At 50.8% G+C, this 27,043-nt stretch overlaps 1 protein-coding gene across 1 annotated transcript in view; it reads right to left on the reverse strand.

Annotated features, from left to right (window-relative positions):
- PEX16 (peroxisomal biogenesis factor 16) overlaps positions 1-27,043 on the reverse strand; it is a 94,194-nt gene that overhangs the window by 24,801 nt on the left and 42,350 nt on the right. Inside the window, exons 7-8 of the mRNA XM_086959646.1 lie at positions 19,604-19,759; positions 7,489-7,561 (exon numbers count right to left, since the gene is read on the reverse strand). Coding sequence (XP_086815772.1) covers positions 7,489-7,561; positions 19,604-19,759 — 229 coding nt within the window. The remainder of the gene's footprint in view (positions 1-7,488; positions 7,562-19,603; positions 19,760-27,043) is intronic.

Here is a 27,043-nt window from a genome sequence, read left to right on the forward strand (position 1 = left end):
TCTTCCTCCGACAGGTGATAAATGGTCCGGGGGAAGTGTTAACAAGTCACGGCTTGTTAGTGGACTGGGAGGTGCGTGTTGGTGTACCACTGCCTTTCCCTTTAAAATTGTTCCCTCTATATCCACCCTAGTAGAACCCTCTAGAGGGGGGATGATATTGTTTGTGTCTTGTACGAAGATGCAGCGGCATCTATGGTGTTTGTTTTGGAGCCTCCTCTGTAAAAGGAACAACAAAAGGAACCTCTGATAGATGGAGATTGAAGTGCCCCCATAGATTTTGCCACTTCGGTATGCTTTTTAGGTTTCGGGCCTAGCGATACACTGCGCAGCAGTATTCGCGCAGCGAGAGTCTATTTGTCTAGGTTTTGAAAATGGACCTGGGAAATGCACACGCTCGTGCGTATGATTTTACCTTTGCGGCCTGCTATTGGCCTTTCCCTGCATGTTCTTTTGTGAAATAGCACACTATTGGCCAGAGGCGGGCACATAGCTCCGCCCCTGGCCTATTGGTGTCTATTACGTGCATTTCCTGCCATATGGTTTCAATTATCGTGCCCAGACACGGGCGCGATAATTGAAACCATATGTCTGCAGTGGCGTGCGCACCACACGCGGGGTGTTTTTTTAAATAATTTTCTTTACAATACAGATCTCAAGAATTCTTCTGCCTATTTGACTGTCTGATGCTAAGGTTCCTACTGTCTTGTCCTTCCTTGGGAGTGGTTTCAGAGGGCGTGAATATGAGTAATCCCCTCGCGATCCGTGTACTTTGAGTAACCCATCATTACCGAAAGCGAGTGCAACTAATTGAAAAAAGTGAACAAAGACGCCGCAAGCCGACACACCAACAGATATGATCAACAATTCAAGTGATGTTGGTGCATCACTTGACATCACTTGAATTGTTGATCATATCTGTTGGTGTATAGCGTTGCGCTACCCGTTATGGTCCCGGTGCTGTTGCGGCTTCCTTCCCTCGGCTCTGCGGCAGGGCTGTATGTGTGCTGCGGACGGGGCCGGGATGGCCAGGCCGCAGCTGCGGAGCTTTGTCTCCGTAGGTTCCAGGGACTTGCGCACGCTCACCACCTGCAACTGCGAGCTGGCCCTGCTGCTCCTCAAGCAGCTGCTCGCCATGCAGCCCGAGCACCTGCAGCTGCAGCCCATGGAGCAGCCGGACCACCTGGAGAGCTGTAACTTGGGCTGCGGGGGCTACAGCATGTTTTCAAACGAAAGCTTCCGCATGGAGGGTCACGAGTTCCGGGTCGTCAACTACATCAGCAGGTGGGTCACTGTGGCGCGTCTCCATTCGGTGATGCACCAGGCACTATGACGTAATGTGTTCTTCCTCACACATCGCCCGTGGAATGTTTCCAGTTACTGTCAGTGCACCCCATTAAATTAAAAAGGAGCACACTAACACTTATCGCAGGAATGCAATATTTATAAGAAGTGATTGCTGGTTTTTTTTTACTCTGCGCCCCCCGCTTTCACACACCTCAGGCTCACTCCGCTGCCACACACCGCGCAGAGCCCCGTGGAGACGGGTAGGCGAGATGTGTAAACCGGATTAGCAGTGTGAAAGAGGGGCGCACAATGTGCCCCTATTGTCTTACCCCCTTTCATTTCTCACGCCTATATCAGTGGTAAACGTGTTGCACGCACAGTGGGTGAAGGCGAGGAGATTGTGCCAGAGATCAGTGGCATTAATGTCTATTCTTAATGCCCGGAGATGGGCAGCGCACGGGCTTGCCCCCGCGTCTGATGGGATCTTGCAAGCTGGTGGAACATGTGCGGGTCCGCAGCCCTGCCCAGGGCGCCATTAACCTTACACCAGTGCTGTCACGCACTCTCTGGAAAGAGAATGGTAGTGGGTTACATGTTTATAGACTGGCACCACAAACAGACCTTGCTTTTGAGATGTATATAAAACACTTCATCCAGATAGAGGAAAAAACGATATAATTATAGCTGTCAAAGTTGGCATCTGCCAGATGAGGAAACGGAGGTGATAAGGTGGTTTGACCACAATCACAGAACGGGAAATCCGGGATTAGAGCTCTTGATCCTTAGTTGCATGGTTGATAAATCATACACAGGGCAACATCTGCTGCCTTTCAATGTGTACCCGAGCAGTACATGTTACAACCATATGTTAAGGAAGTATGCATACACAATAGAAGCTGGGTATTTCTGAACTGCTAATATCGCCATTACTCTGGTCTTTAAACAAAACTCTGCTGCTCCTGTGCTTATTTTTGGGGGTGGATGCTCGGTCAGAATGCCACCCGTCTGTCTAGCACATCTCACAGGACACTCGCACTGGCTTCTTCACCAGCAGTCTGGATAGATGGACCCTTCCCCAGCCCCTTTTCCTCTTCTTTCTCTCTCTGTATATCTGTCTGTGTGTCTCTCTGTCTGTGTGTCTCTCTGTCTGTGTGTCTCTCTGTCTGTGTGTCTCTCTGTCTGTGTGTCTCTCTGTCTGTGTGTCTCGGTATGTCTCTGTGTGTACGTCTCTATGTATACACCTCTGTCTCGGTCTGTGCATTTCTGTCTCTGTGTGCACGTCTCTGTCTCGGTGTGCGTGATTCTGTCTGCGGGTCTTCTTTTCTGTGTATGTGTTTCTGTCTGTGTCTTTCTATATCCGTGTCTCTCTGTGTCTATGTCTCACTGTCTCTGTATTTCTCCGTCTCAGTCTCTGTCTTTCTGGTGTCTGTCTGTGTGTGTGTGTCTCTCCGTGGATGTATTACAGAAATTATTGAGCAAATATAATGTACTGCTAATAATAAAAACTGTATCTAAAATAATTCAGAAACTATTTACTAATATTTAATTAATCGCAGCAAAAATGTATGTCTAATAAAAAAATATATAAAAACACAACATTTGTGCTGGACATATTTATGCAACCCTTATGCTCACAATGCCTAAAAACATACACTACATACTAATTAACACAAACACATACCAATTTTACAACACTATCGACAAATAATACTAGAACACAACTACAAATACACAATATTGCTACCCTAACTGATGCAACATATAATATTACTTTTTAACACAAAAGAGAAGGGGATGGGGTCAACCACTCAGCTACCCCGAACCCTCTATTACAAACTTTACACACCAAGAGGGGTAGAGAGGAAAACAATATTAGACAAAGCATGCCGGGCACAAATAAAGTTAGTAAAACTGCCCTCACTCACACACACGCCTGTGTGTGACATGCTTCATCATCGGGTCTGCTTACAAAACACCCTGGCGTAGCCACGCACAGGATGGAGCATAGGGGAGGGGGAACAAAAACGCATAAATGGGTGAGTGCAAAGTGCTACCAACCCTGACTGAGAACCATGATAGAAATAAGTGCAGTGAGAAATAAATCTAAAACTGCCTCGTGGGTACCCTATCAAACCTTTTATTCCTGGGTCCCATGGACAGGATTAAAAAATAAGAAGGATGGGCTTATTTGTGAGAATGTTAAGAACTCACATCAACCCTCCTAGCACTGCCAAAGTCAACATGTTTCGACCGAATTTCATGTGCCCACATTAACGAGTCACGCCGGTCTTCTTCAGGACTCCTACCAGTCCCAGTCAAACCCTGTGTTACCTTATTCCAGTTAATGCCCAGGGTTCATACATGCAGCAGTTCTGGCGTGTGGAGGTAATTCCCCTGACACAGGATACATGTACGAGTTTATTAGTGTTACACGCTTGAAATGACGGCAGGCAAGGAGAACCCCTAATGACAACTGCCCCGTAGGTGGTTCTAGCCCCATTAGCTTGTCTCGGACCCGCCGTGTAGTCAGTTGTAAGCAGACCCGATGATGAAGCATGTTACAAATAGGCTTGTGTGTGAGTGAGGGCAGTTTTACTAACTTTATTTGTGCCCCTGCATGCTTTGTCTAGTATGGTTTTCCTCTCCACCCCTCTTGGTGTGTAAAACATATAATATTACATCAGTAAATATATAATGCGAAAGGTATAAAAACACATACTTACTCTACAGATACACACAAAACTGTAGTTAGCCAACACATTCAGTACACAAACCAACAAACAAATCCAGCAAAATATAAACAATGCCAAAATCTCTAACTCTAATACGAGACCTGTTGCATTGCAAATGCTTGTTCATCTTTTCAAGGGATTGGTCTATTTGAGGCCCAAACGAGGTGTTCCTTATCAAAAGGTGCATTAAGAATGGTTTGCTGAACTTCTAGTTTGAAACCAGAAATTCTGAGCCATGCATGTCTCCTAAGCAGAATGCTAGTGTTGATTCCTCGAGCTGCAGTATCTGCTGCATCTTATGCACACCTGATAGAGGGATAAGAATTAAGTTTACCCTTCCTGTACTATATCCTGCCCCCTCTTTTTGTGTTCTTCTGGGAGATATGTTAATAATGTTTCCATTTCATCGGAGTGAGCTCTATCCTATCGGGGCAACAAACCCTGTGTGTTAGCTGTACGCCAATGGTTGGCTGATTGAGCAGCTACTCTCTTCCCCGATGCATCTATCAGTTTGGCTTCTGTATCCGGAGGTGGTGCCTCCCCTTAGGTTTGTGAAATTGCCCTCTTATGGGCATTATAGACCACTAAGGAATCCAAAGGCAGCTGACCCCTAATGAAACCAGGGACAGATGGGGGGTGAGGGGTTATATTTTTTGTCCACTCTAGGTGTTAGTATCTGCAGTACAACTGGGTTTTTAAAAATATCATTAGTGTGCCTCCTCATGCCTTTCAGCATAGGCAACATTTGTGTTGTTTTGTGTGTGCTTCCTAAGGTTTCGAATAGGAAAGCTTCTAGTGCTTCTTGGTGTAAAGGCACTGCGTGGTAATTGGCTGCCCTAGCAATCAACTCCTGATATGCTGTATCATCATCAGGAGGGGAAGGTTTTGCTGGTTATAGATCAGGGTCTGTGTCCTGAGGTGAATCTATACTGTAGTCATCCCATTGATCTGGTGGTGGCTGATTATAATTTTCATCATCCGCTCCTAGATCAAGGTTTGTGTTAGGAGAACCTGATAGTGTAATGTGTAGAGGATCTGTATGTTGTAAAATGGGTAATGGTGAAGAATGTGGAGGGGTTTGAGGAATGTTAATAGGACTAGTTACCCTGTCCTTTATCCACTTCAGAGGGATGTTGTATTCAGTGTCTGCCTTCCTCTTTGAAGGCATTTGTGTCCAGTATCAGGATTTATATGAATCTTCTTTTGTTTAGGATCCAGCTTTTCTTTCATTTAATCCAAAATTGGCTCCGGTGGTTTTCTGGGAACATCATTTTGTTTCAGTGCCGAGCTGGATTTGTGGAGAAGTGTGGCTCACTGGTTAGAGGAGGCAGACCTGGAAGCAGAGGTCAGCCCGGGACCAGGGTTCAATTCCCGGCTTGGCGGGGTCTTGAGTCCTAAAATGTCCATGGACTCGACAATTCTCACTCCGGTGCCTACTCGATTCACGGGTTCACACTCTGCGACTCTGGGCAATAGCTTGCTTAATCTCCACAACGGCCCCTCGCGGCGGGATGCCTGGCTTTCACCTTGCGGATACCCTGCCGGGGTTATCTCACAGGGGAATACCAGGACGGGTTCCCTAAGCAAGCGCTTAGAAACCGCTCGGTGATTTGCGCTATATAAATTCCTGTACATTTACATTTGTCTCTTTTCTCCTACGACCCGGAATGTTTTTGAACCGAAGGGGTATCATCTCGGCTCAGGCCCGAGCCGGAAGGCTAGACTTGCTGTTTCGGTGCCGAGCGGGAAGTCGGGGCATTTGAAGCAGAGTCTCTGTGCCTACCATGGCCTGATGCAGTAGTGGCCCAACAGCTTTTGGTTTAGTGGACACTGGTTTGGTGGGTAAAGGGGCTTTTTTTTTACTCATGGTTCGCTGTCCAGCTGGAACATCGTGGGACTCTAGCTCGATCTCCAACTCGGAATTGGAGTCCTGAAGGAAGAAGGTCTCTTCTTCCGCTGCAGACACTACCATCTCGTCTTGCACCACATCTTCCCGAAAGATATCAGGGGCGTCCTCAATAGTTTGCCACTGCATGTCTATTCATCAAGCCCCAAATTCCCGAAGAGTCTTATTGGATTAGTACAATCGACATGTGTTGCAGTCTTCCTCTATGTTCCGGGGAGAGACAGAGGTTACAGACCTTATGCTGGTCAGTATGCGGGAATTTGGAATGGCATCGAGGACAGAATTGAAATGCCATACGTTCCATCAGCGGAAGGTTGGATGCTGGGTTTTGAATTAGATGTCGATCGAAGAAACAAGCTGGGCCCGAAGGCCTCAGTTGGAGTTTTTTCGATTCGAAAGTTAGAGTTTCCATTAATTTTTACACGAAAAAGGTGGTGATGCGATCGAAACAATACTGATGAGGGTAAGTGAATTGTGCATCGAAGGCATCCAGATTGACTGTTTCAAATCAGAGCGCTGCAATACACATCCGAACCCGATGGCGGAAAGAAAACAATCTCACAATTGAGTTGATGCCCATGCGCACTAAAACCAAAAGGAGGAGTCACTTTACCTCGTGACTGGAAAAGAGTTCTTCGAGGAAAAACAACTTGCAAACATCCGAACCGAACACTAGACGGCAGGAGTATGCAAACCATGTGTATCTACAGCACACATGCCTTCAACATATCGTTTTACCTGCAAGAGGAAAGGGCTCGGGCCCAAGAGCATGCAAGCAAAAAAACACCACTTCAGGAAGCTTGCACTTGATGTGAAGCTCGGACAACAGTCTGTGTGATGTAGCAGGCTAATCATGGCTCCATAACAAGTATCAAGCAGACGTACAGCTGACAACAGGGGCCTACACTAACAGATCCTCTGCAGGGAGACATTGAAGTTGTAGCACAACAGGCATACGTGCATATGAGAAGGTCTGGCATAAGTGAGCATAGGTGCAAGTTAGGAGATGTGGCACAAACAGCTTTGTCCACAACTTTGCACAGTGATGGATAGCTGCTAGAAACCAGGTCAATGCACTAGCTCTATGGAGAGACAAGGGGCCTTTAGATCCAGATATTCCATTTAAAAGCAGCCTCGTCTGCCCCAATGACGCCTACAGGACACGATTACCCACAGGTCAATCCCAACCCACCACACTTAGATTACACAGATCCAGTGTCACTAAAAGGGTCGCTCCTTGACTTTACGTTGTTTTGCACAAAATCACAAAGTATAAGAAAGAAGAGTCTCTCTCCAGGAGCCATGGCCTCTTTCTATACCAAACATTCGCAAATAATATACTGTGCTGTGGCATCGTACATCTTGCCAGTACGGATGACTACGAAGGACCTCCAGGAGCACACCATGTTTTAAGATTTCTCTATTAACTGCATTGTTAATCTTGTGATATTTATATAGGAACTTATTTTATAGTCAGTGTTGAAACGTTATACAGGTTTTTTTTTTACATTGCATGACTTGTGTCGAACAAATAGAGATATTTTCCTAGAGTCTTGAGTAACTCACCTGGTCACATCCAGGACTCCTGACAGCAGCCACGGCCTCCACGACTTCTGTCCCCACACAGCCAGCCCGAGCACTGGGCGTCCTGGAGTCAAGGAGTGAAACAACTGGGAAGGAAAGGGGGTGCATGAGGGGAGGGAAGGCAGAGGCAGAAGGAAGGGGGCGGCAGAAGGAAGGGGGAGGCAGAGACAGAAGGAAGGGGGCGGCAGAAGGAAGGGGGAGGCAGAGGCAGAAGGAAGGGGGAGGCAGAGACAGAAGGAGGGGGAGGCAGAGACAGAAGGAGGGGGAGGCAGAAGGAAGGGGGAGGCAGAAGGAAGGGGGAGGCAGAAGGAAGGGGGAGGCAGAAGGAAGGGGGCAGCATGAGGGTACGAGGAGGCAGAAGGAAGGGGGAGGCAGAAGGAAGGGGGAGGCAGAAGGAAGGGGGAGGCAGAAGGAAGGGGCGGCAGAAGGAAGGTGGAGGCAGAAGGAGGGGGCGGCAGAAGGAAGGGGGAGGCAGAAGGAAGGGGGCAGCATGAGGGGAGGAGGAGACAGAAGGAGGTGGAGGCAGCATGTGGGGGGAGACAGAAATAGGGGGGCAGCATGAGAGGAGGGTGAGGCAGAAAGAAGGGGCAGCATGAGGAGGAGAAGACAGAAGGAGGGAGAGGCAGAAAGAGGGGGACAGCATGAGGGGAGGAGGAGACAGAAGGAGGGGGAGCCAGCATGAGGGGAGGGTGAGAAAGAAAGAGGGGGAGGGAGACCTAAAGAGGGGGAGGGGGAGACAAAGAGTGGGTCAGCATGAGGGGAGAGGGAGGCAGAAGGAGGCGGGAAGCATGAGTGGAGGGTGAGACAGAAGGAAGGTGAGGCAGCATGAGGGGAGGCGGAAGGAGGGAGGGGGAGGCAGAAGGAGGAGAGGGGGAGGCAGAAGGAGGAGAGGGGGGAGGCAGAAGGAGGAGAGGGGGAGGCAGAAGGAGGAGAGGGGGAGGCAGAAGGAGGAGAGGGGGAGGCAGAAGGAGGAGAGGGGGAGGCAGAAGGAGGAGAGGGGGAGGCAGAAGGAGGAGAGGGAGAGGCAGAAGGGGTTGAGGGTGGAAGGCAGAAGGAGGAGAGGGGGAGGCAGAAGGAGATGGGGGGCAGAAGGAGGGTAGCGGGGGGGGCGAGATAGCATGAGGGGAGAGGGAGACAGCATGAGGAGAGGGAGCGGCAGAAGGAGGCGGGAATCATGAGAGGAGGGTGGGACAAAAGGAGGGGACAGCATGACGGACTAACGAGACAAGAGGACAATGGCGGCAGACATTATAGCCAGAATCAAGAGGGTGGGTGAGGACACCAACTCTGGGGGTGGGTGGTACGTACATCCACCATAAAAGAAAGAAGGGCACTCACTACAACCGTGAAGGGGGCAGAAACTTATACACCCAGAGGCTAGATGCCACATTTCACTAAAGCCTGTTGTGACCTTCAACACCCATTTCACTACTTACCTGTTGAAATTTCCTTGCAGCATAGTGTAAAGAGCTGGGGGAGGAGTGTGTCCCTACGGCATAGTGCAAATCGCTGGGGGTAGGAGTGTGGCCCTTGCGGCATGGGGTAAAGAGCTGGGGGCAGGAGAAGTGTGTCCCTGCGGCATGGGGTAAAGCGCTGGGGGCAGGAGAAGTGTGTTCCTGCAGCATGGGGTAAAGCGCTGGGGGCAGGAGGAGTGTGTCCCTGCAGCATGGGGTAAAGCGCTGGGGGCAAGAGGAGTGTGTGTCTGCGGCATGGCGTTAAGAGCTGGGGGCAGAAGGAGTGTGTCTCTGTGGCATGGGGTAAAGAGCTGGGGGCACAAGGAGTGTGTCTCTGTGGCATGGGGTAAAGAGCTGGGGGCACAAGGAGTATGTCTCTGTGGCATGGGGTAAAGAGCTGGGGGCACAAGGAGTGTGTCTGTGGCATGGCGTAAAGAGCTGGGGGCAGGAGGAGTGTGTCTGTGGCATGGGGTAAAGAGCTGGGGGCACAAGGAGTGTGTCTGTGGCATGGCGTAAAGAGCTGGGGGCAGGAGGAGTGTGTCTGTGGCATGGCGTAAAGAGCTGGGGGCAGAAGGAGTGTGTCTCTGTGGCATGGGGTAAAGAGCTGGGGGCAGGAGGAGTGTGTCCCTGCGGCATGGGGTAAAGAGCTGGGGGCAGGAGGAGTGTATGTCTGCGGCATGGGGTAAAGAGCTGGGGGCAGAAGGAGTGTGTCTCTGTGGCATGGGGTAAAGAGCTGGGGGCAGAAGGTGTGTCTCTGCAGCATGGCGTAAAGCGCTGGGGGCAGGAGGAGTGTGTCCCTGCAGCATGGGGTAAAGCGCTGGGGGCAAGAGGAGTGTGTGTCTGCGGCATGGCGTTAAGAGCTGGGGGCAGAAGGAGTGTGTCTCTGTGGCATGGGGTAAAGAGCTGGGGGCACAAGGAGTGTGTCTCTGTGGCATGGGGTAAAGAGCTGGGGGCACAAGGAGTATGTCTCTGTGGCATGGGGTAAAGAGCTGGGGGCACAAGGAGTGTGTCTGTGGCATGGCGTAAAGAGCTGGGGGCAGGAGGAGTGTGTCTGTGGCATGGGGTAAAGAGCTGGGGGCACAAGGAGTGTGTCTGTGGCATGGCGTAAAGAGCTGGGGGCAGGAGGAGTGTGTCTGTGGCATGGCGTAAAGAGCTGGGGGCAGAAGGAGTGTGTCTCTGTGGCATGGGGTAAAGAGCTGGGGGCAGGAGGAGTGTGTCCCTGCGGCATGGGGTAAAGAGCTGGGGGCAGGAGGAGTGTGTGTCTGCGGCATGGCGTAAAGAGCTGGGGGCAGAAGGAGTGTGTCTCTGTGGCATGGGGTAAAGAGCTGGGGGCAGAAGGTGTGTCTCTGTGGCATGGGGTAAAGAGCTGGGGGCAGGAGAAGTGTGTCTCTGTGGCATGGGGTAAAGAGCTGGGGGCACAAGGAGTGTGTCTCTGTGGCATGGGGTAAAGAGCTGGGGGCACAAGGAGTGTGTCTCTGTGGCATGGGGTAAAGAGCTGGGGGCAGGGGGAGTGTGTCTCTGTGGTATGGGGTAAAGAGCTGGGGGCACAAGGAGTGTGTCTCTGTGGCATGGAGTAAAGAGCTGGGGGCGGAAGGAGTGTGTCTCTGTGGCATGAAGTAAAGCGCTGGGGGCAGGAGGAGTGTGTCCCTGCAGTATGGGGTAAAGAGCTGGGAGCAGGAGGAGTGTGTGTCTGTGGCATGGCATAAAGAGCTGGGGGCAGGAGGAGTGTGTCTCTGTGGCATGGGGTAAAGAGCTGGGGGCAGGGGGAGTGTGTCTCTGTGGCATGGGGTAAAGAGCTGGGGGCAGGGGGAGTGTGTCTCTGTGGTATGGGGTAAAGAGCTGGGGGCGGAAGGAGTGTGTCTCTGTGGCATGAAGTAAAGCGCTGGGGGCAGGAGGAGTGTGTCTGTGGTATGGGGTAAAGAGCTGGGGGCAGGAGGAGTGTGTCCCTGCGGCATGGGGTAAAGCGCTGGGGGCAAGAGGAGTGTGTCTGTGGCATGGCGTAAAGAGCTGGGGGCAGGAGGAGTGTGTCTGTGGCATGGGGTAAAGAGCTGGGGGCACAAGGAGTGTGTCTGTGGCATGGCGTAAAGAGCTGGGGGCAGGAGGAGTGTGTCTGTGGCATGGCGTAAAGAGCTGGGGGCAGAAGGAGTGTGTCTCTGTGGCATGGGGTAAAGAGCTGGGGGCAGGAGGAGTGTGTCCCTGCGGCATGGGGTAAAGCGCTGGGGGCAAGAGGAGTGTGTGTCTGCGGCATGGCGTAAAGAGCTGGGGGCAGAAGGAGTGCGTGTCTGTGGCATGGGGTAAAGAGCTGGGGGCAGGAGGAGTGTGTCCCTGCAGTATAGGGTAAAGAGCTGCTGGGGGCAGGAGTGTGTCCCTGCGGAAGGTGCATTGCAGCAACTCCTCGGCTGCGCAGGGACGGATATGTCTGGCACTGTCTGCGCGACACCACTGAACCGCTGACGCGTCATACGAACTGCGGTCAGTGTGAAATAGAATATCACTTTTACTGACACTACCGGTGTACGCGGGTAGAAGTGCTCAGATATTGCTCAGCAACCCCGAGAAAGGGCTTCAGCCTGTAACATGAACCGATCGGAAAAGAGCTGCACTGGCAGCAGGAGCTAGGGGGCATTAATGTGCGGATTTATGAAATCTGAGACACACACTGAGAGGAAATAAAGTGAAAGGATAGAGTGCTGTGCAAGTCATCACAGAGTGAATGTTACTGCAAACCTTACTCTGCATGGGCAAACCCTGCAGCTAGAGGTGGGTGCTAAGGGTGAACACTACAGATGGCAGTGCAGGTGGGTAGTAGTGGCAAACAGTAGAGTAGACATGATGAGGACTGGAAGCACTGCCAGAAGAGGTGTGACTGATGGGGGCGTAGGGTGTGTATGGGAGTGGGAGAGGCAGACACTGCAGCCGGAGGACATGTGAGGCAGGCACTGCAGAGGAGAAGATGTGAGACAGGCACTGCAGCCGGAGGACATGTGAGACAGGCACTGCAGAGGAGAAGATGTGAGAGAGGCACTGCAGAGGAGAAGATGTGAGGCAGGCACTGCAGATGAGAAGATGTGAGAGAGGCACTGCAGCGGGAGGAGATGTGAGGCAGGCACTGCAGCGGGAGGAGATGTGAGGCAGGCACTGTAGCGGGAGGAGATGTGAGGCAGGCACTGCAGCGGGAGGAGATGTGAGGCAGACACTGCAGCGGGAGGAGATGTGAGGCAGGCACTGCAGCGGGCGGAGATGTGAGGCAGGCACTGCAGCGGGAGGAGATGTGAGGCAGGCACTGCAGCGGGAGGAGATGTGAGGCAGGCACTGCAGCGGGAGGAGATGTGAGGCAGGCACTGCAGCGGGAGGAGATGTGAGGCAGGCACTGCAGCGGGAGGAGATGTGAGGCAGGCACTGCAGCGGGAGGAGATGTGAGGCAGGCACTGCAGCGGGAGGAGATGTGAGGCAGGCACTGCAACAGGAGGAGATGTGAGGCAGGCACTGCAGCGGGAGGAGATGTGAGGCAGGCACTGCAACGGAAGAAGATGTGAGGCAGGCACTGCAGCGGGAGGAGATGTGAGGATGGCACGGAGGCATACTGCAGGGTTGGATGGAGACACTCCAGCTGGAAGAGGTATGGGTGGGTCACCGAGGCTTACTGTTGGGTAAGCTGTAGACACTACAGCTGAAGAAGTATGGGTGGGTCACTGAGACACACTGCAGAGTTGGATGGAGACTCTCCAGCTGGAAGCGGTATGGGTGGGTCACTGAGGCACATTGCAGGGTTGGATGGAGACACTCCAGCAGGAAGAGGTATGGGTGGGTCACTGAGGCACACTGCAGGGTTGGATGGAGACACTCCATCTGGAAGAGGTATGGGTGGGTCACTGAGGCACACTGCAGGGTTGGCTGGAGACACTACAGCTGAAGAGGTATGGGTGGGTCACTGGGGCATACTGCAGGGTTGGCTGGAGACACTACAGCTGAAGAGGTATGGGTGGGTCACTGAGGTATACTGCAGGGTTGGCTGGAGACACTAGAGCTGGAAGAGGTATGGTGGGTCACTGAGGCAAACTGCAGGGTTGGATGGAAACACTACAGCTAGTGAGGTATGGGTGGGTCACTGAGGCATACTGTAGGGGTGGCTGGAGACACTAGAGCTGGAAGAGGTATGGTGGCTCACTGAGGCACACTGCAGGGTTGGCTGGAAACACTACAGCAGGAGAGGTATGGGTGGGTCACTGAGGCAAACTGCAGGGTTGGCTGGAGACACTACAGCTTACGAGGTATGGTGGTTTCTGAGGCATAGTGCAGGGTTGGCTGGAAACACTACAGCTGGAGAGGTATGGTGGGTCACTGAGGCAAACTGCAGGGTTGGCTGGAAACACTACAGCTTAAGAGGTATGGTCGGTCACTGAGGCACACTGGAGGGTTGGTTGGAAACACTACAGCTGGAGAGGTATGGGTGGGTCACTGAGGCATACTGTAGGGTTGGCTGGAGACACTAGAGCTGGAAGAGGTATGGTGGGTCACTGAGGAAGACTGCAGGGTTGGCTGGAGACCCTACAGCTTAAGAGGTATGGTGGGTCACTGAGGCACACTGCAGGGTTGGCTAGAAACACTACAGCTAGAGAGGTATGGGAGGGTCACTGAGGCATACTGTAGAGTTGGCTGGAGACACTAGAGCTGGAAGAGGTATGGTGGGTCACTGAGGCACACTGCTGGGTTGGCTGGAGACACTACAGCTTAAGAGGTATGGTGGGTCACTGAGGCATAGTGCAGGGTTGGCTGGAAACTCTACAGCTGGAGAGGTATGGTGGGTCACAGGCATACTGCAGGGTTGGCTGGAAACACTAAAGCTGGAGAGGTATGGGTGGGTCGCTGAGGCACACTGCAGGGTTGGATGGAGACACTACAGCAGGAAGAAGTAAGGGTGGGTCACCGAGGCACACAGCAGGGTTGGCGGAAGACACTACAGCTGGAAGAGGCATGGGTAGGTCACTGAGGCACACTGCGGGGTAGGCTGTAGACACTACATCTGAAGAGGTATGGGTGGGTCACCGATGCTTTCTGCGGGGTAGGCTGTAGACACTAAAGCTGGAGAGGTATGGGTGGGTCACTGAGGCACACTGCAGGGTTGGCTGGAGACACTACAGCTGAAGAGGCATGGGTGGGTCACCGAGGCACACTGCAGGGTTGGATGGAGACACTACAGCAGGAAGAAGTATGGGTGGGTCACCGAGGCACACTGCGGGGTAGGCTGTAGACACTACATCTGAAGAGGTATGAGTGGGTCATCGATGCTTTCTGCGGGGTAGGCTGTAGACACTTCAACTGAAGAGGTATGGGTGGGTCACCGATGCTTTCTGCGGGGTAGGCTGTAGACACTACAGCTGGAAGAGGTATGGGTGGGTCACCGAGGCTTACTGCAGGGTAGGCTGTAGACACTACAGCTGAAGAGGTATGGGTGGGTCACCGAGGCGCACTGCGGGGTAGGCTGTAGACACTACACCTGAAGAGGTATGGGTGGGTCACCGAGGCGTACTGAAGGGTTGGATGGAGACACTACAGCTGAAGAAGTATGGGTGGGTCACTGAGGCACACTGCAGGGTTGGATGGAGACACTACAGCTGAAAAGGCATGGGTGGGTCACGGAGGCATACTGCAAGGTTGGCTGAAGAGGTATGGGTGGCTGAAGAGGTATGGGTGGGTCACGGACGCATACTGCAGGGTTGGCTGAAGAGGTATGGGTGGGTCACCGAGGCATACTCCAAGGTTGGCTGGGACACTACAGCTGAAGAGGTATGGGTGGGTCACTGAGGCACACTGCAGGGTTAGATGGAGACACTACAGCTGAAGAAGTATGGGTGGGTCACTGAGTCACACTGCAGGGTTGGATGGAGACACTACAGCTGAAAAGGCATGGGTGGGTCACTGAGGCACACTACAGGGTTGGCTGAAGAGGTATGGGTGGGTCACCGAGGCAAACTGCAGGGTTGGATGGGACACTACAGTTGAACAGGTATGGGTAGGTCACTGAGGCATACTGCAAGGTTGGCTGGGACACTACAGCTGAAGAGGTATGGGTGGGTCACTACAGCTGAAGAGGTATGGGTGGGTCACCGAGGCACACTGCAGGCTATGGTTAGACATCAGCTAGAATCCATGTTCGTAGGTGATAGGCACACTGAGTTTGAAGAGCAGCAGAGTGGGCTCTAAGGGAAGGCATGGCTCCTGGTGGGGAAGGGTATAATGTTGCAGCTGGAGAACAGATGGGGTGGAAGATACGCAAGGACACTGGGGCCAGGAAGAGTCTCCTGCGAGGAGGGATGCACTCAGGGACGCAGTGAAGTTTACGTTGTGGAAAAACAAAGAACTACAGCCACGATGAAGAGCGCGGTATACACTGCAGACACGCGGAGTAAAACTCATACTAGAGGAGCGACCTGCAGTATTTAAATTTCAGAGTAAAAGAAATTAAAAATTAGTGTACAAAAAATAATTAGAAATATAGATAATTCAAAAATAACAGAGGTAAAATATATTGATTTGCAAAAAAAAGTGTATCTAATTGTGAATCCCAGTTAGGAAACATAGGTTTGGGCTTGTGGGGGAATGTTGTGGTGTTGGGGAGGAGTTGCAAAGGTAGAGTGGGGCGGAGTAGGGTAAGGTTTAAAGGAAACAGTACGGATAGAACCCCATCCGACAGAATTAAAATAATTTTAAAAAAGATGATAGGTACAAAAGAGAAGTGGGGAAGGGTACCGCTCTCACACAAAAAACAGTCAGAATGGGAGGGTGAAGGACAGTGGGCACTTTAATGTCAAAATAAAAAGTGAAATGTCATCCAGTGACAGAATGTATGAAGGGAAAAGGGAAAAACCAGTAAAGAGAACCCAATTTTAAGATAAGATAATATTTACACCTTTAACAGTGCATATAAAATGCAATTTAAAAAAAATGTATTTGTAAGAATTGGTTTCAATCGATTGGTAAATACCACCCAGCTTGAAAATATTTTTGTAACAGTTTAGGTGAAAGGGTTTCTAGTCCTGGTATTTTATGATTCTGATTGTCTACAGAATCACTTACAAACATCTCAAAAATGTCAAGAGCTCAAGGTTAGGGCACGAAAGGGGAAAAGAAAGTGTCCTAAAGTAACAGTTGTTGTGCTTTTGCCCTATCCAATGTTCAGCCCTACCCAGAGGTATTAAGCAATCCTAAGGCACATACTCAAACCTCTGTTCAAAATCCCTGCTCTTTCACTTTCTACACTGTTAATTGTAGGTCACTGCCCCAACATAAAGCAGACATTTACCACCTCTTAGCTGAAGAAAAACCATGTGCGGTATTTTTAATGGAGACCTGGTTGCATGACGGTGCAGGTCCCGATGTAGCTGCCGCATTGCCCTCTGACTATGCTATTGTTAGAGTAGATAGAGAAAGACAGGTAGGAGGGGGTATTGCTGTGATTTTTAACAGGGAGTTGAACTGTGACCTTGAAATGGTCAACATTCCCGGATGCGAAGCAGCATTTTTTTAAATTTCACTGAACCCAAATTTTATGTTTTCTGGTTTTTTAATTTATCGCCCTCCTGGAGACAGTAATGTTTGGGCTGCGAATTTGGTTAATTTCATTTCACCTTACTTTTTGAATGCCCAAAACCTGACTATATTGGGGGATCTAAATCTCCATTTGGAGGACAAATCTAATAGCATAGTTGTCAATCTCTTGGAAGATTTCACTACTTTGAACATGATACTGCGAAATGAGGGCCCTACTCATAAAGCTGGGCATTTGTTGGATCCCATTATATCCAACATACAGGAGTTAAAATGGTTAAAAACTGACCCTATTTGTTGGTCGGACCATTTTTTAACTCTTTTTAGTATTACTCCTACAGAATCTAAGCTGCCATGCTCTGCTCGGCCTCCGATTTTCATGAGAAATTGGAAAAGGTTGGACCTGACCGAGTTGCAGAATGCATTAAAGACATACCCCCCTGTTTTGGGTGTTGACATGGAAACAAATGCGCTGGAAGCCCACACTTGGCTGGAGAGAGCAGTCGACACTTGTTTGCCTGTTACCAGGTGCAGAGGGAATGTTCATCGCCCCCCGGCTCCCTGGTACAATGAAGAATTGAAACTAGAAAAAACCAAGTGTAAGGCACTCGAGCGGAAATGGCGCAAACATTATGATCCTCTAAAAAAAGAAACATATCGTAAGGCCAGAAATCTCTATCATACAGCCTGCACCAGAGCCAAAGCATGCTATGTAACAGAGACCATCTACACTGCCGCCAATAAAGCGCGGACTCTTTTTAATACAGTCAAAGAACTAGCCAGAGCTAATTCTATGGCGGCTGCACCCCCCCTTACCCCTCAAAAATGTCAAGATCTTGCCACATATTTTGTGGAAAAGATTGAGACCATTATCGCCAATATTAATCCCCCGGTGAGGGATGACAGGGAAGTTCCGTCTCCTGTAAGTCCAACAGGACATCGGCTTGACTCTTGGCCACCCATCTCCTTGGACACCCTGAAATCCTTAGCTGCTTCCATTAAGTCGGGCTCTCCCTGCGACCCTCTCCCTATTAGCATTCTGAGCCAACTGGATGACTCAGCTCTGGGGATTATTGCTGAGACATTAAATGCCTCCATTCATCTGGCAACTGTCCCAGCGGCCTGGAAGCACGCCATGGTCAGCCCTCTATTGAAAAAGCCGGCTGCTGATCCCGAGGTGCTGGCCAATTACCGCCCGATATCCCTGTTGTCTGCTTTCTCAAAAATCTTGGAGAAGCACATTCACGGTGTACTCTCAACATATACGGAGAATAACAACTTACTCCATTTTTCCCAGTCAGGTTTTAGGGCGGGCCATTCCACCGATCCGCCCTCTTGGGAGTCACCGAGAAGATCTGGGGTCTCTTGGACGAGGGGCAAACGGTTGCTCTTGTCTTGCTTGATCTAAGCGCAGCCTTCGACACCATCTCACACAACAGACTGCTTACCAGGCTGAGTGAGGATGGTGTCTGAGGGAAAGCGCTGGACTGGATTGGGTCCTACTTGAGCAACCGGACGTTTCAGATCTCGTCCTCGCAAGCTCAGTCAGACACCTTTTTCTCACCCCATGGCGTGCCTCAGGGCTCAATTTTGAGTCCGCTATTTTTTAACCTGTATCTCCGCCCTCTCGCCGATCTAGCATAGGTCTAGAACTTATGACCTATGCCGATCCCGCATAGGTCTAGAACTTATGACCTATGCGGATGATTCGCAGATTATCTTTTCTCTTACCAACTCAAAGCCTTCATCCCCCTCTGCGCTGAAACTAGGTCTTCACGAAGTCTTCAGCTGGATGTCAACGAACCAGCTGAAGCTCAATGGGGAGAAGACGGAGATTCTTCTCCTAGGTAAAAAGAGAGATCTGTGGCAGGATACCCATTGGCCGCCATCCTTGGGTGCTTTTCCCATCCCGGCTACCCAGGTCAGAAATTTAGGGGTGTGCATCGATGATTCTTTATCGATGAAACAGCAGGTCAATAAAGTGGCTGGTACGTGCTTCACTATCCTCAAATGGCTGCGGAAGATCATCTGGATGCTGCCTGTGGATACCCAGAAGACCGTAGTCAATGCACTGATTACATCTAGGCTTGACTACGGTAACATCTTATATCTGGGTTCCAATTTAGCCGTGATTAGGCGGCTTCAGCTTGTCCAGAACTCCGCAGCCAGGCTGCTGTGTAAGATCCCTAGGACAGCAAGGATCTCGAAGCACCTTAAGGACCTGCACTGGCTCAGAGTGGAGAACCGGGTCCGGTTCAAAGCGTTGACCTACATGTTTAAGATCAAGGCAGGGACCGCACCAAAGTACCTGCAAAAACTGGTTAGGCCCTACGTTCCTGCACGTAACCTCCGTTCTTTAAATGGAGCAAATTTTGTGGTTCCTAGATTTAAACTGGCCCGAGTGGGGGGAAAGTCTTTTTCCCATCTGGGACCAGTCCTCTGGAACTCCCTTCCCTTAGCCTTACGTAAGGAGGAAAACCTCGCCAGTTTTAAGTAAAACGTTAAAACTTGGCTCTTTAATAAATAATTGTGGTCTTTGACCGGGTTGCTTTCTGTGTTTTTGGCCTCTCAGTCCTGGCGCCGGGAAACCCTTTGTGGGTATCTGCGCGCATTATAAGTGCAAAAAATAAATAAAATAAATAAATGCTCAGGGGTTCAAAGGGCTCTTCGTAGCGGCTGAAAGAGGAATGGCTGAGTGAACTCGATGAAATAAAATTCGGACCCCTGGATGTCAAAAAGGACCCCCACACTGTTTTACAAGCGGTCTAAAAGGGATCAGCTGGGACGGATTTGTACCCGTTGGGCAAAGGGAGCCTAAAGTCTATTAATATTTAAAGTGTAAACTGTTTTCAAAGTTTAAACAGTTTTTTGTTTTTTTTAAGTGGCTTTAGCCCCCTCTTTAAGACAGATTTCAGATACAGAAAGAAGGGAAAACTGAAACAAGTAGAGAAAGAGACAAGGTGAGTGGGGAGATTGGAAAGAGCCTGGCATGTGGGACTGGGCTGTTTCCAGTGCCAAGCTTGGTCGCCAGTGCAAGGGAACCCCCCCTGTCCCTGACATGGTGCCCTAGCAGGGCATCTGCAGGCCGAGGATACAATGCACCAGGGGTCGGGCGATGTAGATGGACTCTGCAATGGTCTCCTGTAGGCCCAGGGGTGTGGGGGTCCGCTCACACTCTGCTGCCCGCCGCCAGCTCTTCTTTCGCTCTTGTCGCTGTGGGCACCCCCAGAGTCTTTCGCGAGAGGAGGCCGCTGCAAGAGAAAGATACCTTTAAAACCATGTGCCAGTTTGTCAACATTAAGGTGTACATAGCTAGGTACCATGCATCCTGCCACCTGTGCCACAAAGTGCCAGTATCCAACAAGCATTTACAATGTAATCGATAGCGCCTTTGGGACCTTATATGTATTTACTATGCAGTACATTTGCCTGGGTGCAGAAACATCTACTGTTCTTTAGCATGGATGGAAAGTAAGCACCAAACTACGTGACACGCCAAGTATGGGAACACATGGAGAGAAATATTGCCTTTCGGCTGAAAATGGTACAGTCCAAAGCTCTGTTTTTAATATAAAATCAGTGCCCTCGATGGTCAAATCACTGAAAATACAAGATTTGAAAATAATATTGTCTATGGGTGCTTGTGGAATACAATTTCTATGGACTGCAATCTAGAGAATGCTAAAGTGATTCTGTTATTTTACTGACCTCTGCTGGTCGTTTTCGATCAAGACCGTTAAATATCTTATCTTATCTTATCTTAAGAGGGACTTGTCTAGCGCTCTGTCACCATAGGTTTCCTGGCGCTGGGTGGTACTGAGAGATGTAGAGAGGGGGAGCTAGCCAGACTGTGTAAAAAGATTGGTTTTAGGAAGTTTTCTGAATTCCAGCAGAGACATGGAAGATTTGAAAGATAACGGCAACTGGTTCCAGAGTTTGGGAGCCAGATGAGCAAATCTGCAACCACCATATTTTTTGAGTTTGATTGGGACTGCGGTCAGAAGTTGACGGTGGGACGACCGAAGGTTGCGTGCCGGACGGTAAGGAGTCACTAGGGACTTCAGAAAGATGGGGGACATACCAGTCACAGCTTTGTAGGTCAGGCACCCGATCTTAAATGCAGCTCTCTGTTCGACCGGCAACCAGTGGAGTTTACAGAGTAGTGGTTTTGCAGACTGCCACTTCGGGGTCTTATAGGCTAGTCGGGCCGCCTGATTCTGCACGACTTGCAGCCTATGTAGCAGGTATTTCGGTAGGCCATGATACAAGGAGTTGGAAAAATCCAGGCGGGAGAGCACAAGGGCGATTAAAACTTGTATCAGGGCTTCATGCGAGAGTAGGTGGGAAACTTTCCTGACTCTCCGAAGCTGAAACATACACGAGGATACGACTGCACCAACCTGAGGCTTGAGGGAGAGCTCTGAGTCTATGATAACCCCCAGGAGAATTAGCTCAGTCTTCCCTGGATTCAGCTTAAGCTGATTGAGGTTCACCCATTGCTGGATATGTAACATTACCGCCTGACAGTCGAGAGCTGCGTTAGGGGTGTTAAGAGGGAAGATGATTTGCAGGTCATCTGCATAATTGAAGTCCCAGCTCTTCAGGGAATGGATGAGCGGGCGAAGATAAAGATTAAAAAGCAGGGGAGACAGAGAGGAACCCTGAGACAGTTGAACCGGGAAAACGGCCCTGAGCGGAAGCAGACAAGACCTAGGGCTGCTCTCCAGAGCCCATAAAGTACATACACATAGGTATATAATAAGTATACACTAAAGTATATACAAGAGGTCTTGAATGCTCGACCTAAAAGCGTGCCACCCCACAATAGCAAAATAACTGGAAACTCTTTCTCTGAACCACCCCTCCTGTGCCAGCGGCTACATCCATACGTCCCTCAGTTCATCTAAAGAGTTCTAGAGTAAAACCAATGTCCCCCTCTGCCACTCACAGGTGTAACTACACAGCTTATACCTTGGCAGAAGGCTTCTGTTGAAGACAACCCAAGTCAAACCAATACACTACACCAAGGAGGAGAAAAGAGAGCCAATCCACTGGTCATCCTGTCTACGCTGAAAATAATTCTGCCAACGCCTACTATGAGCCCCTCAAGCTGAGCCAAAAAGTACCATGGTGAAATACAGTCACTTTTTAACAAACTAACAGCTGTGGTGCCTGCAGGAACACGGATTATTTGGGAGGGAAGGATTGAGTATTAAATCACTGAAGTAACCTACCCCCTTGTTAGGTAGTTATCGTTTCTATAAGGATGGAGACAGTTGTAAACTAACACTTGAGTCAAGAAACCAACCAGTAAAACCCAATTGTGTAAAATGCAACAGAATTTTACTTTGAAAACAATTTTTGGGAGACCAGACGCAGTTAGGGCATTACAGACATACCAGAAGGGTACCTGTAAAAGTGCAACAGAAATATATAAAATAAAACCTGAAAGCCAACAATTGGATACGTCAGTCTAAAGTCAACATTTTTTGAGCATAAGTCACAAAATCCAAGTCATCTACAAGTCATTGCATCTTCCTCTGCGCTGGTTTCCTACCGTTGAAAACAGAGTATGAATACCCTTTCCGTACTGCCAATGAAAGTCAGACTCTTTACAGATACAAATGGGGCTAAACAGGACCACATTTCAAGAACTTTTCTGTTTGTTTGCGTGAATCCGCCTCAAACAAGGTACACCATGGGCAGCCCCGTGCAGGTGTGCCCAGCGGCTGCCACGTGGCACCAGGTCATAAGCCAGCGTCCTTTATGTCCGACGACTCTCTGCTGGCTATGAAGCAAATGTTAATATAGATTCAAACAAACTCAAGTCCCAGTAGGCAAATATATGTTGTTTAAAAAAGGCTGGAAGCAGAGGCCTCGTGTGATGTGCGTCTGTGAGTGGCACCTGTGTGAACATGTGATAACTGAAGGCAGTGATGGAGCGAGGTGGCAAACACAAAATTTTGTGTACCCCTCATGAGATCAATGTCCCATAACTATAACGTTTACTAATTGCATGTTTTGTGAAATTAATCAACCATAGAATAAGATGCACACGTTATTTTTGTTTTTTGTTTTTTAATTACACACGGGGAATACTAATTCTGCTTATATTTTGCAATAATACTAACTAATAATGTATTGTTGTTGTGTTGCGGACTAATGCATAGCTTTAGTATAAATAAAATGCTATTTAAATGTGCTTTTGTATATGTTTTGTGAAAGGATAGGGTTGGGTATGTAAGTATAAAACGCATTTGTGTGGCATATTGCTAGGTAATGACTAATGGGAAACATAAGCATGGGGGGAGGTAAACAGAATGTGTTTCCTTATTAAAATTAACATGGATTTATGTTTGCTTCTATGATAGTTCCGAATGTGGCCTGTGAGGCCTAGTGAGAAAATGGCCGCTCTAAGCTACTGCGAGTGGGTATTGGTCTGCGCAGGCGCGCCAAAGATTTCTGCCAGCGCAAGTGAGCTGACTGTGCTTGAGAGAGAAGTTCAAGGTTGCAACACCCGGAACCTAGGATGGGTGCCAAGCATGAACGAGTGCATATCCAAGCCATGGGAAAGAAGGGTAATGTTGCCGAAATACAATGTGCCTAGGCAACGGACTGCCTAAACAATAGACGTTTATAATATTAGCTGAATCATGTGAATAACAAATGCTGTAATGGCGTGGAAGTGCACATCCACCCGAATTTATCCAATCAGAACACAAGATGGTGATGTTAGTTACTTTTCTAGATAGATTAGGTTGAGAATTAGGGTATAAAAACCCCTGGACTTGTAAGGTTGGGGTCGCTTTTTCCATTTCTATCGGAGATGCTGCCCGTTTGCTGACCGATTCCTGGATGTAAGAATTTTATTTGTTTGCTTTGCAGGACTGTTAGGATAAGATGAGGGTGTTAGTCAGGGATGTTAGGAGAGACTGAATTTGGAACTATCTGTTCTTTGCTAAAACTTTACTGAATTCTATAATAAAGCGATTTTCTGAGCTCTTTATAAAATGATCATGTTTTTGAAATAAAGTTTAAGAATTACTGAATAAAGAATCAATAAATGCGTAATGTCAGACATACTAAAAGATTTCTGTGAATAAAAATTAGAGAAATGAAGAATTAATAGCTGGTCTTTGTTTCTTCCAACGCCTAATTTTCGTTCTAGCAGAGGCATTGCTATTATGGTGGTGTGTCTGAATATAAGTGTTTAATATGAAACCATGGTAAACTGTTTTTTTAACTTTTAGTGTAAATATTAAATAGGTTTTAGACCCTCCACCAAATGTTACAGCATTTCTCCATTGCGATTCACCAGAAGCCTTGAAGCCAAGTGTAAGTGAACAGGGTGAATGTGCAATGTTATGTGCCCCACTGGTGCATGTTTTGAGTGTTCAAAGGTTTCAGGGAAATGGTGAGTAATGATTAGAAATAATTTTTGGAGCCGCGCTGTAGCAGCAGCACTGGGCACAGTTACCACCAGAGTGGCAGTAAGCGGTTTTATCATGAACTTTAACGTGCACGTTTAGAGCTCTAGCTGCTAACTTCTTATAACTTTAAACAAAAGTTTATCAGTTTTCCTAGGGAATTAAAAGGAAAAACAAGCTTTTGTTACCAAGACGGCCTCATGGTCTGGGAACAGGTCAGCAGAGAGGTGCCTTAAAACTTCACGGTGGAGGGGTCCCTACTACCGAGGAGGCGCCCCAGGGGCACAATGCTTCACGCTGGGGTGCCTACTCCCAAGGAGGCGCCCCAGAGGCACAATGCTTCACGCTCGGGGGTCCCTACTCCCAAGGAGGTGCCCCAGGGGCAGAAGGATTCAGGCCGGAGAGTCCCTACTCCCGAGGAGGCACCACAGGGGCACAATGCTTCAGACCGGAGGGTCCCTACTCCTGAGTAGGTGCCCCAGGGTCACAATGCATCACAACGGAGGATCCCTACTCCCGAGGAGGCGCCCCAGAGGCACAAAGCTTCAAGACGGAGGGTCCCTACTCCCAAAGAGGCGCCCCAGGGCCACAATGCTTCATGCCGGAGGGTTCCTACTCCAGAGGAGGCGCCCCAGGGGCACAAGGCTTCAGGCCGGAGGGTCTCTACTCCCGAGGAGGCACAATGCTTCAAGACAGAGGGTCCCTACAAACGAGGAGGCGCCACAGGGGCACAAGGCTTCTGGCCGGAGGGTCCCTACTCCAGATGAGGCACCCCAGGGGCACAATGCTTCAAGACGGAGGGTTCCTACTCCCGAGGAGGCGCCCCAGGGGCACAATACTTCACCCTCAGGGTCCCTACTCCCGAGGAGGCGCCCCAAAGGCACAATGCTTCACGCTGGGGGGTCCCTACTCCCGAGGAGGCACCCCAGGGGCACAATGCTTCACGCTGGGGGTTCCCTACTCCCGAGGAGGTGCCCCAGGGGCACAAGGCTTCAGGCCGGACGATCCCTACTCCTGAGGAGGCACCCCAGGGGCACAATGCTTCAAGACGGAGGGTCCCTACTCCGAGGAGGTGCCCCAGGGGCACAATGCTTCACACTGGGGGATCCCTACTCCCGAGGAGGCGCCCCAGGGGCACAAGGCTTCACACTGGGGGGATTTCTACTGCCGAGGAGGCGCCCCAGGGGCACAATGCTTCAGGCCGGAGGGTCCCTACTCCCGAGGAGGCGCCCCAGGGGCACAATGCTTCACACTGGAGGGATCCCTACTCCTGAGGAGGCGCTCCAGGGGCACAAGGCTTCAGGCCGGAGGGTCCCTACTCCAGAGGAGGCACAATGCTTCACACTGGGGGGGATCCCTACTCCAGAGGAGGCTCCCCAGGGGCACAATGCTTCACCCTCAGGGTCCCTACTCCCGAGGAGGCGCCCTAGAGGCACAATGCTTCACGGCGGATGGTCCCTACATCGAGGAGCCACGCCAGGGGCACAATGCTTCACGCCGGAGGGTCCCTACTCCTGAGGAGGCGCCCCAGGGGCGCAATGCTTCACGCTGGGGGGTCCCTACTCCCAAGGAGGCACCCCAGGGGCACAATGCTTCATGCTGGGGGTCCCTACTCCCGAGGAGGCGCCCCAGGGGCACAACGCTTCAGACCGGAGGGTCCCTACTCTGCGGAGCCGCCCCAGGGGCACAATGCTTCACGCCGGAGGGTCCCTACTCCAGAGGAGGCGCCTTAGGGGCACAATGCTTCACGCCGGAGGGTCCCTACATCGAGGAGCCACCCCAGGGGCACAATGCTTCACGCCGGAGGGTCCCTACTCCCGAGGAGGCGCCCCAAGGGGCACAATGCTTCACGCTGAGGGATCCCTACTCCCGAGGAGGTGCCCCAGGGGCACAAGGCTTCAGATCGGAGGGTCCCTACTCTGAGGAGGTGCCCCAGGGGCACAATGCTTCACGCTGGGGGGTCCCTACTAGGAGGCACCCCAGGGGCACAATGCTTCTCGCCAGAGGGTACCTACTCCCCAGGAGGTACCCCAGGGGCACAATGCTTCACGCTGGACGGTCCCTACTCCAGAGGCGGCGCCCCAGTGGCCCAAAGCTTCACGCCAGACGGTCCCTACCCCAGAGGAGGTACCCCAGGCAAACAATGCTTCACGCCGGAGGGTCCCTACTCCCGAGGAGGCGCCCCAGGGGCACAATGCTTCACGCTGAGGGATCCCTACTCCCGAGGAGGTGCCCCAGGGGCACAAGGCTTCAGATCGGAGGGTCCCTACTCTGAGGAGGTACCCCAGGGGCACAATGCTTCACGCCGGAGGGTCCCTACTCCTGAGGATGCGCCCACAGGGACACAATACTTCAGGCCGGAGGGTCCCTACTCCGAGGAGCCGTCCCAGGGGCACAATGCTTCAATCCGGAGGGTCCCTACTCCAAGGAGGTGCCCCAGGGGCACAATGCTTCACACCGGAGGGTGCCTGCCCCAGAAGAGGTACCCCAGGGGCACAATGCTTCACGCCGGAGGGTCCCTACTCCAAGGAGGTGCCCCAGGGGCACAATGCTTCACACCGGAGGGTCCCTACTCCAGAGGAGGCGCCCCAGGAGCACAATGCTTCACGCTGGGGGGTCCCCACTCCCGATGAGGCACCCCAAGGGCACAATGCTTCACGCCGGAGGGTCCCTACTCCAGAAGATGCTCCCCAGGGGCACAATGCTTCAGGCCGGATGGTACCTACTCCTGAGGAGGCACGTAGGGGCACAATGCTTCAAGACGGAGGATCCCTACTCCTGAGGACGTGCCGCAGGGGCACACCGCAGGGGCACAATGCTTCAAGACGGAGGGTCCCTACTCCTGAGGAGGCGCCCCAGGGACACAAAGCTTCAGTCCGGAGGGTCCCTACTCCCAGGTTCTGCATACCGCACGCAGAGTTACCCTCTGGATTGCACTGCTCTCCAGTCTGTGGGTAAGAGCCTGATATAGGTACATGGAAATTTTAGCAGCAGAGATAGATTCTCTACTTTCGATACACAGCCACCACCTGCTCTCTCTATAACTCCCTTAAGTGACGGAGGGGCAGCCTGGTGACCAATCATACCTGCCCCTCCAACCCAGCCTTA

The sequence above is a fragment of the Lissotriton vulgaris genome, chromosome 2_2, assembly GCF_964263255.1.
Source record: "Lissotriton vulgaris chromosome 2_2, aLisVul1.2, whole genome shotgun sequence".
Classification (NCBI taxonomy): Eukaryota; Metazoa; Chordata; class Amphibia; order Caudata; family Salamandridae; genus Lissotriton; species Lissotriton vulgaris.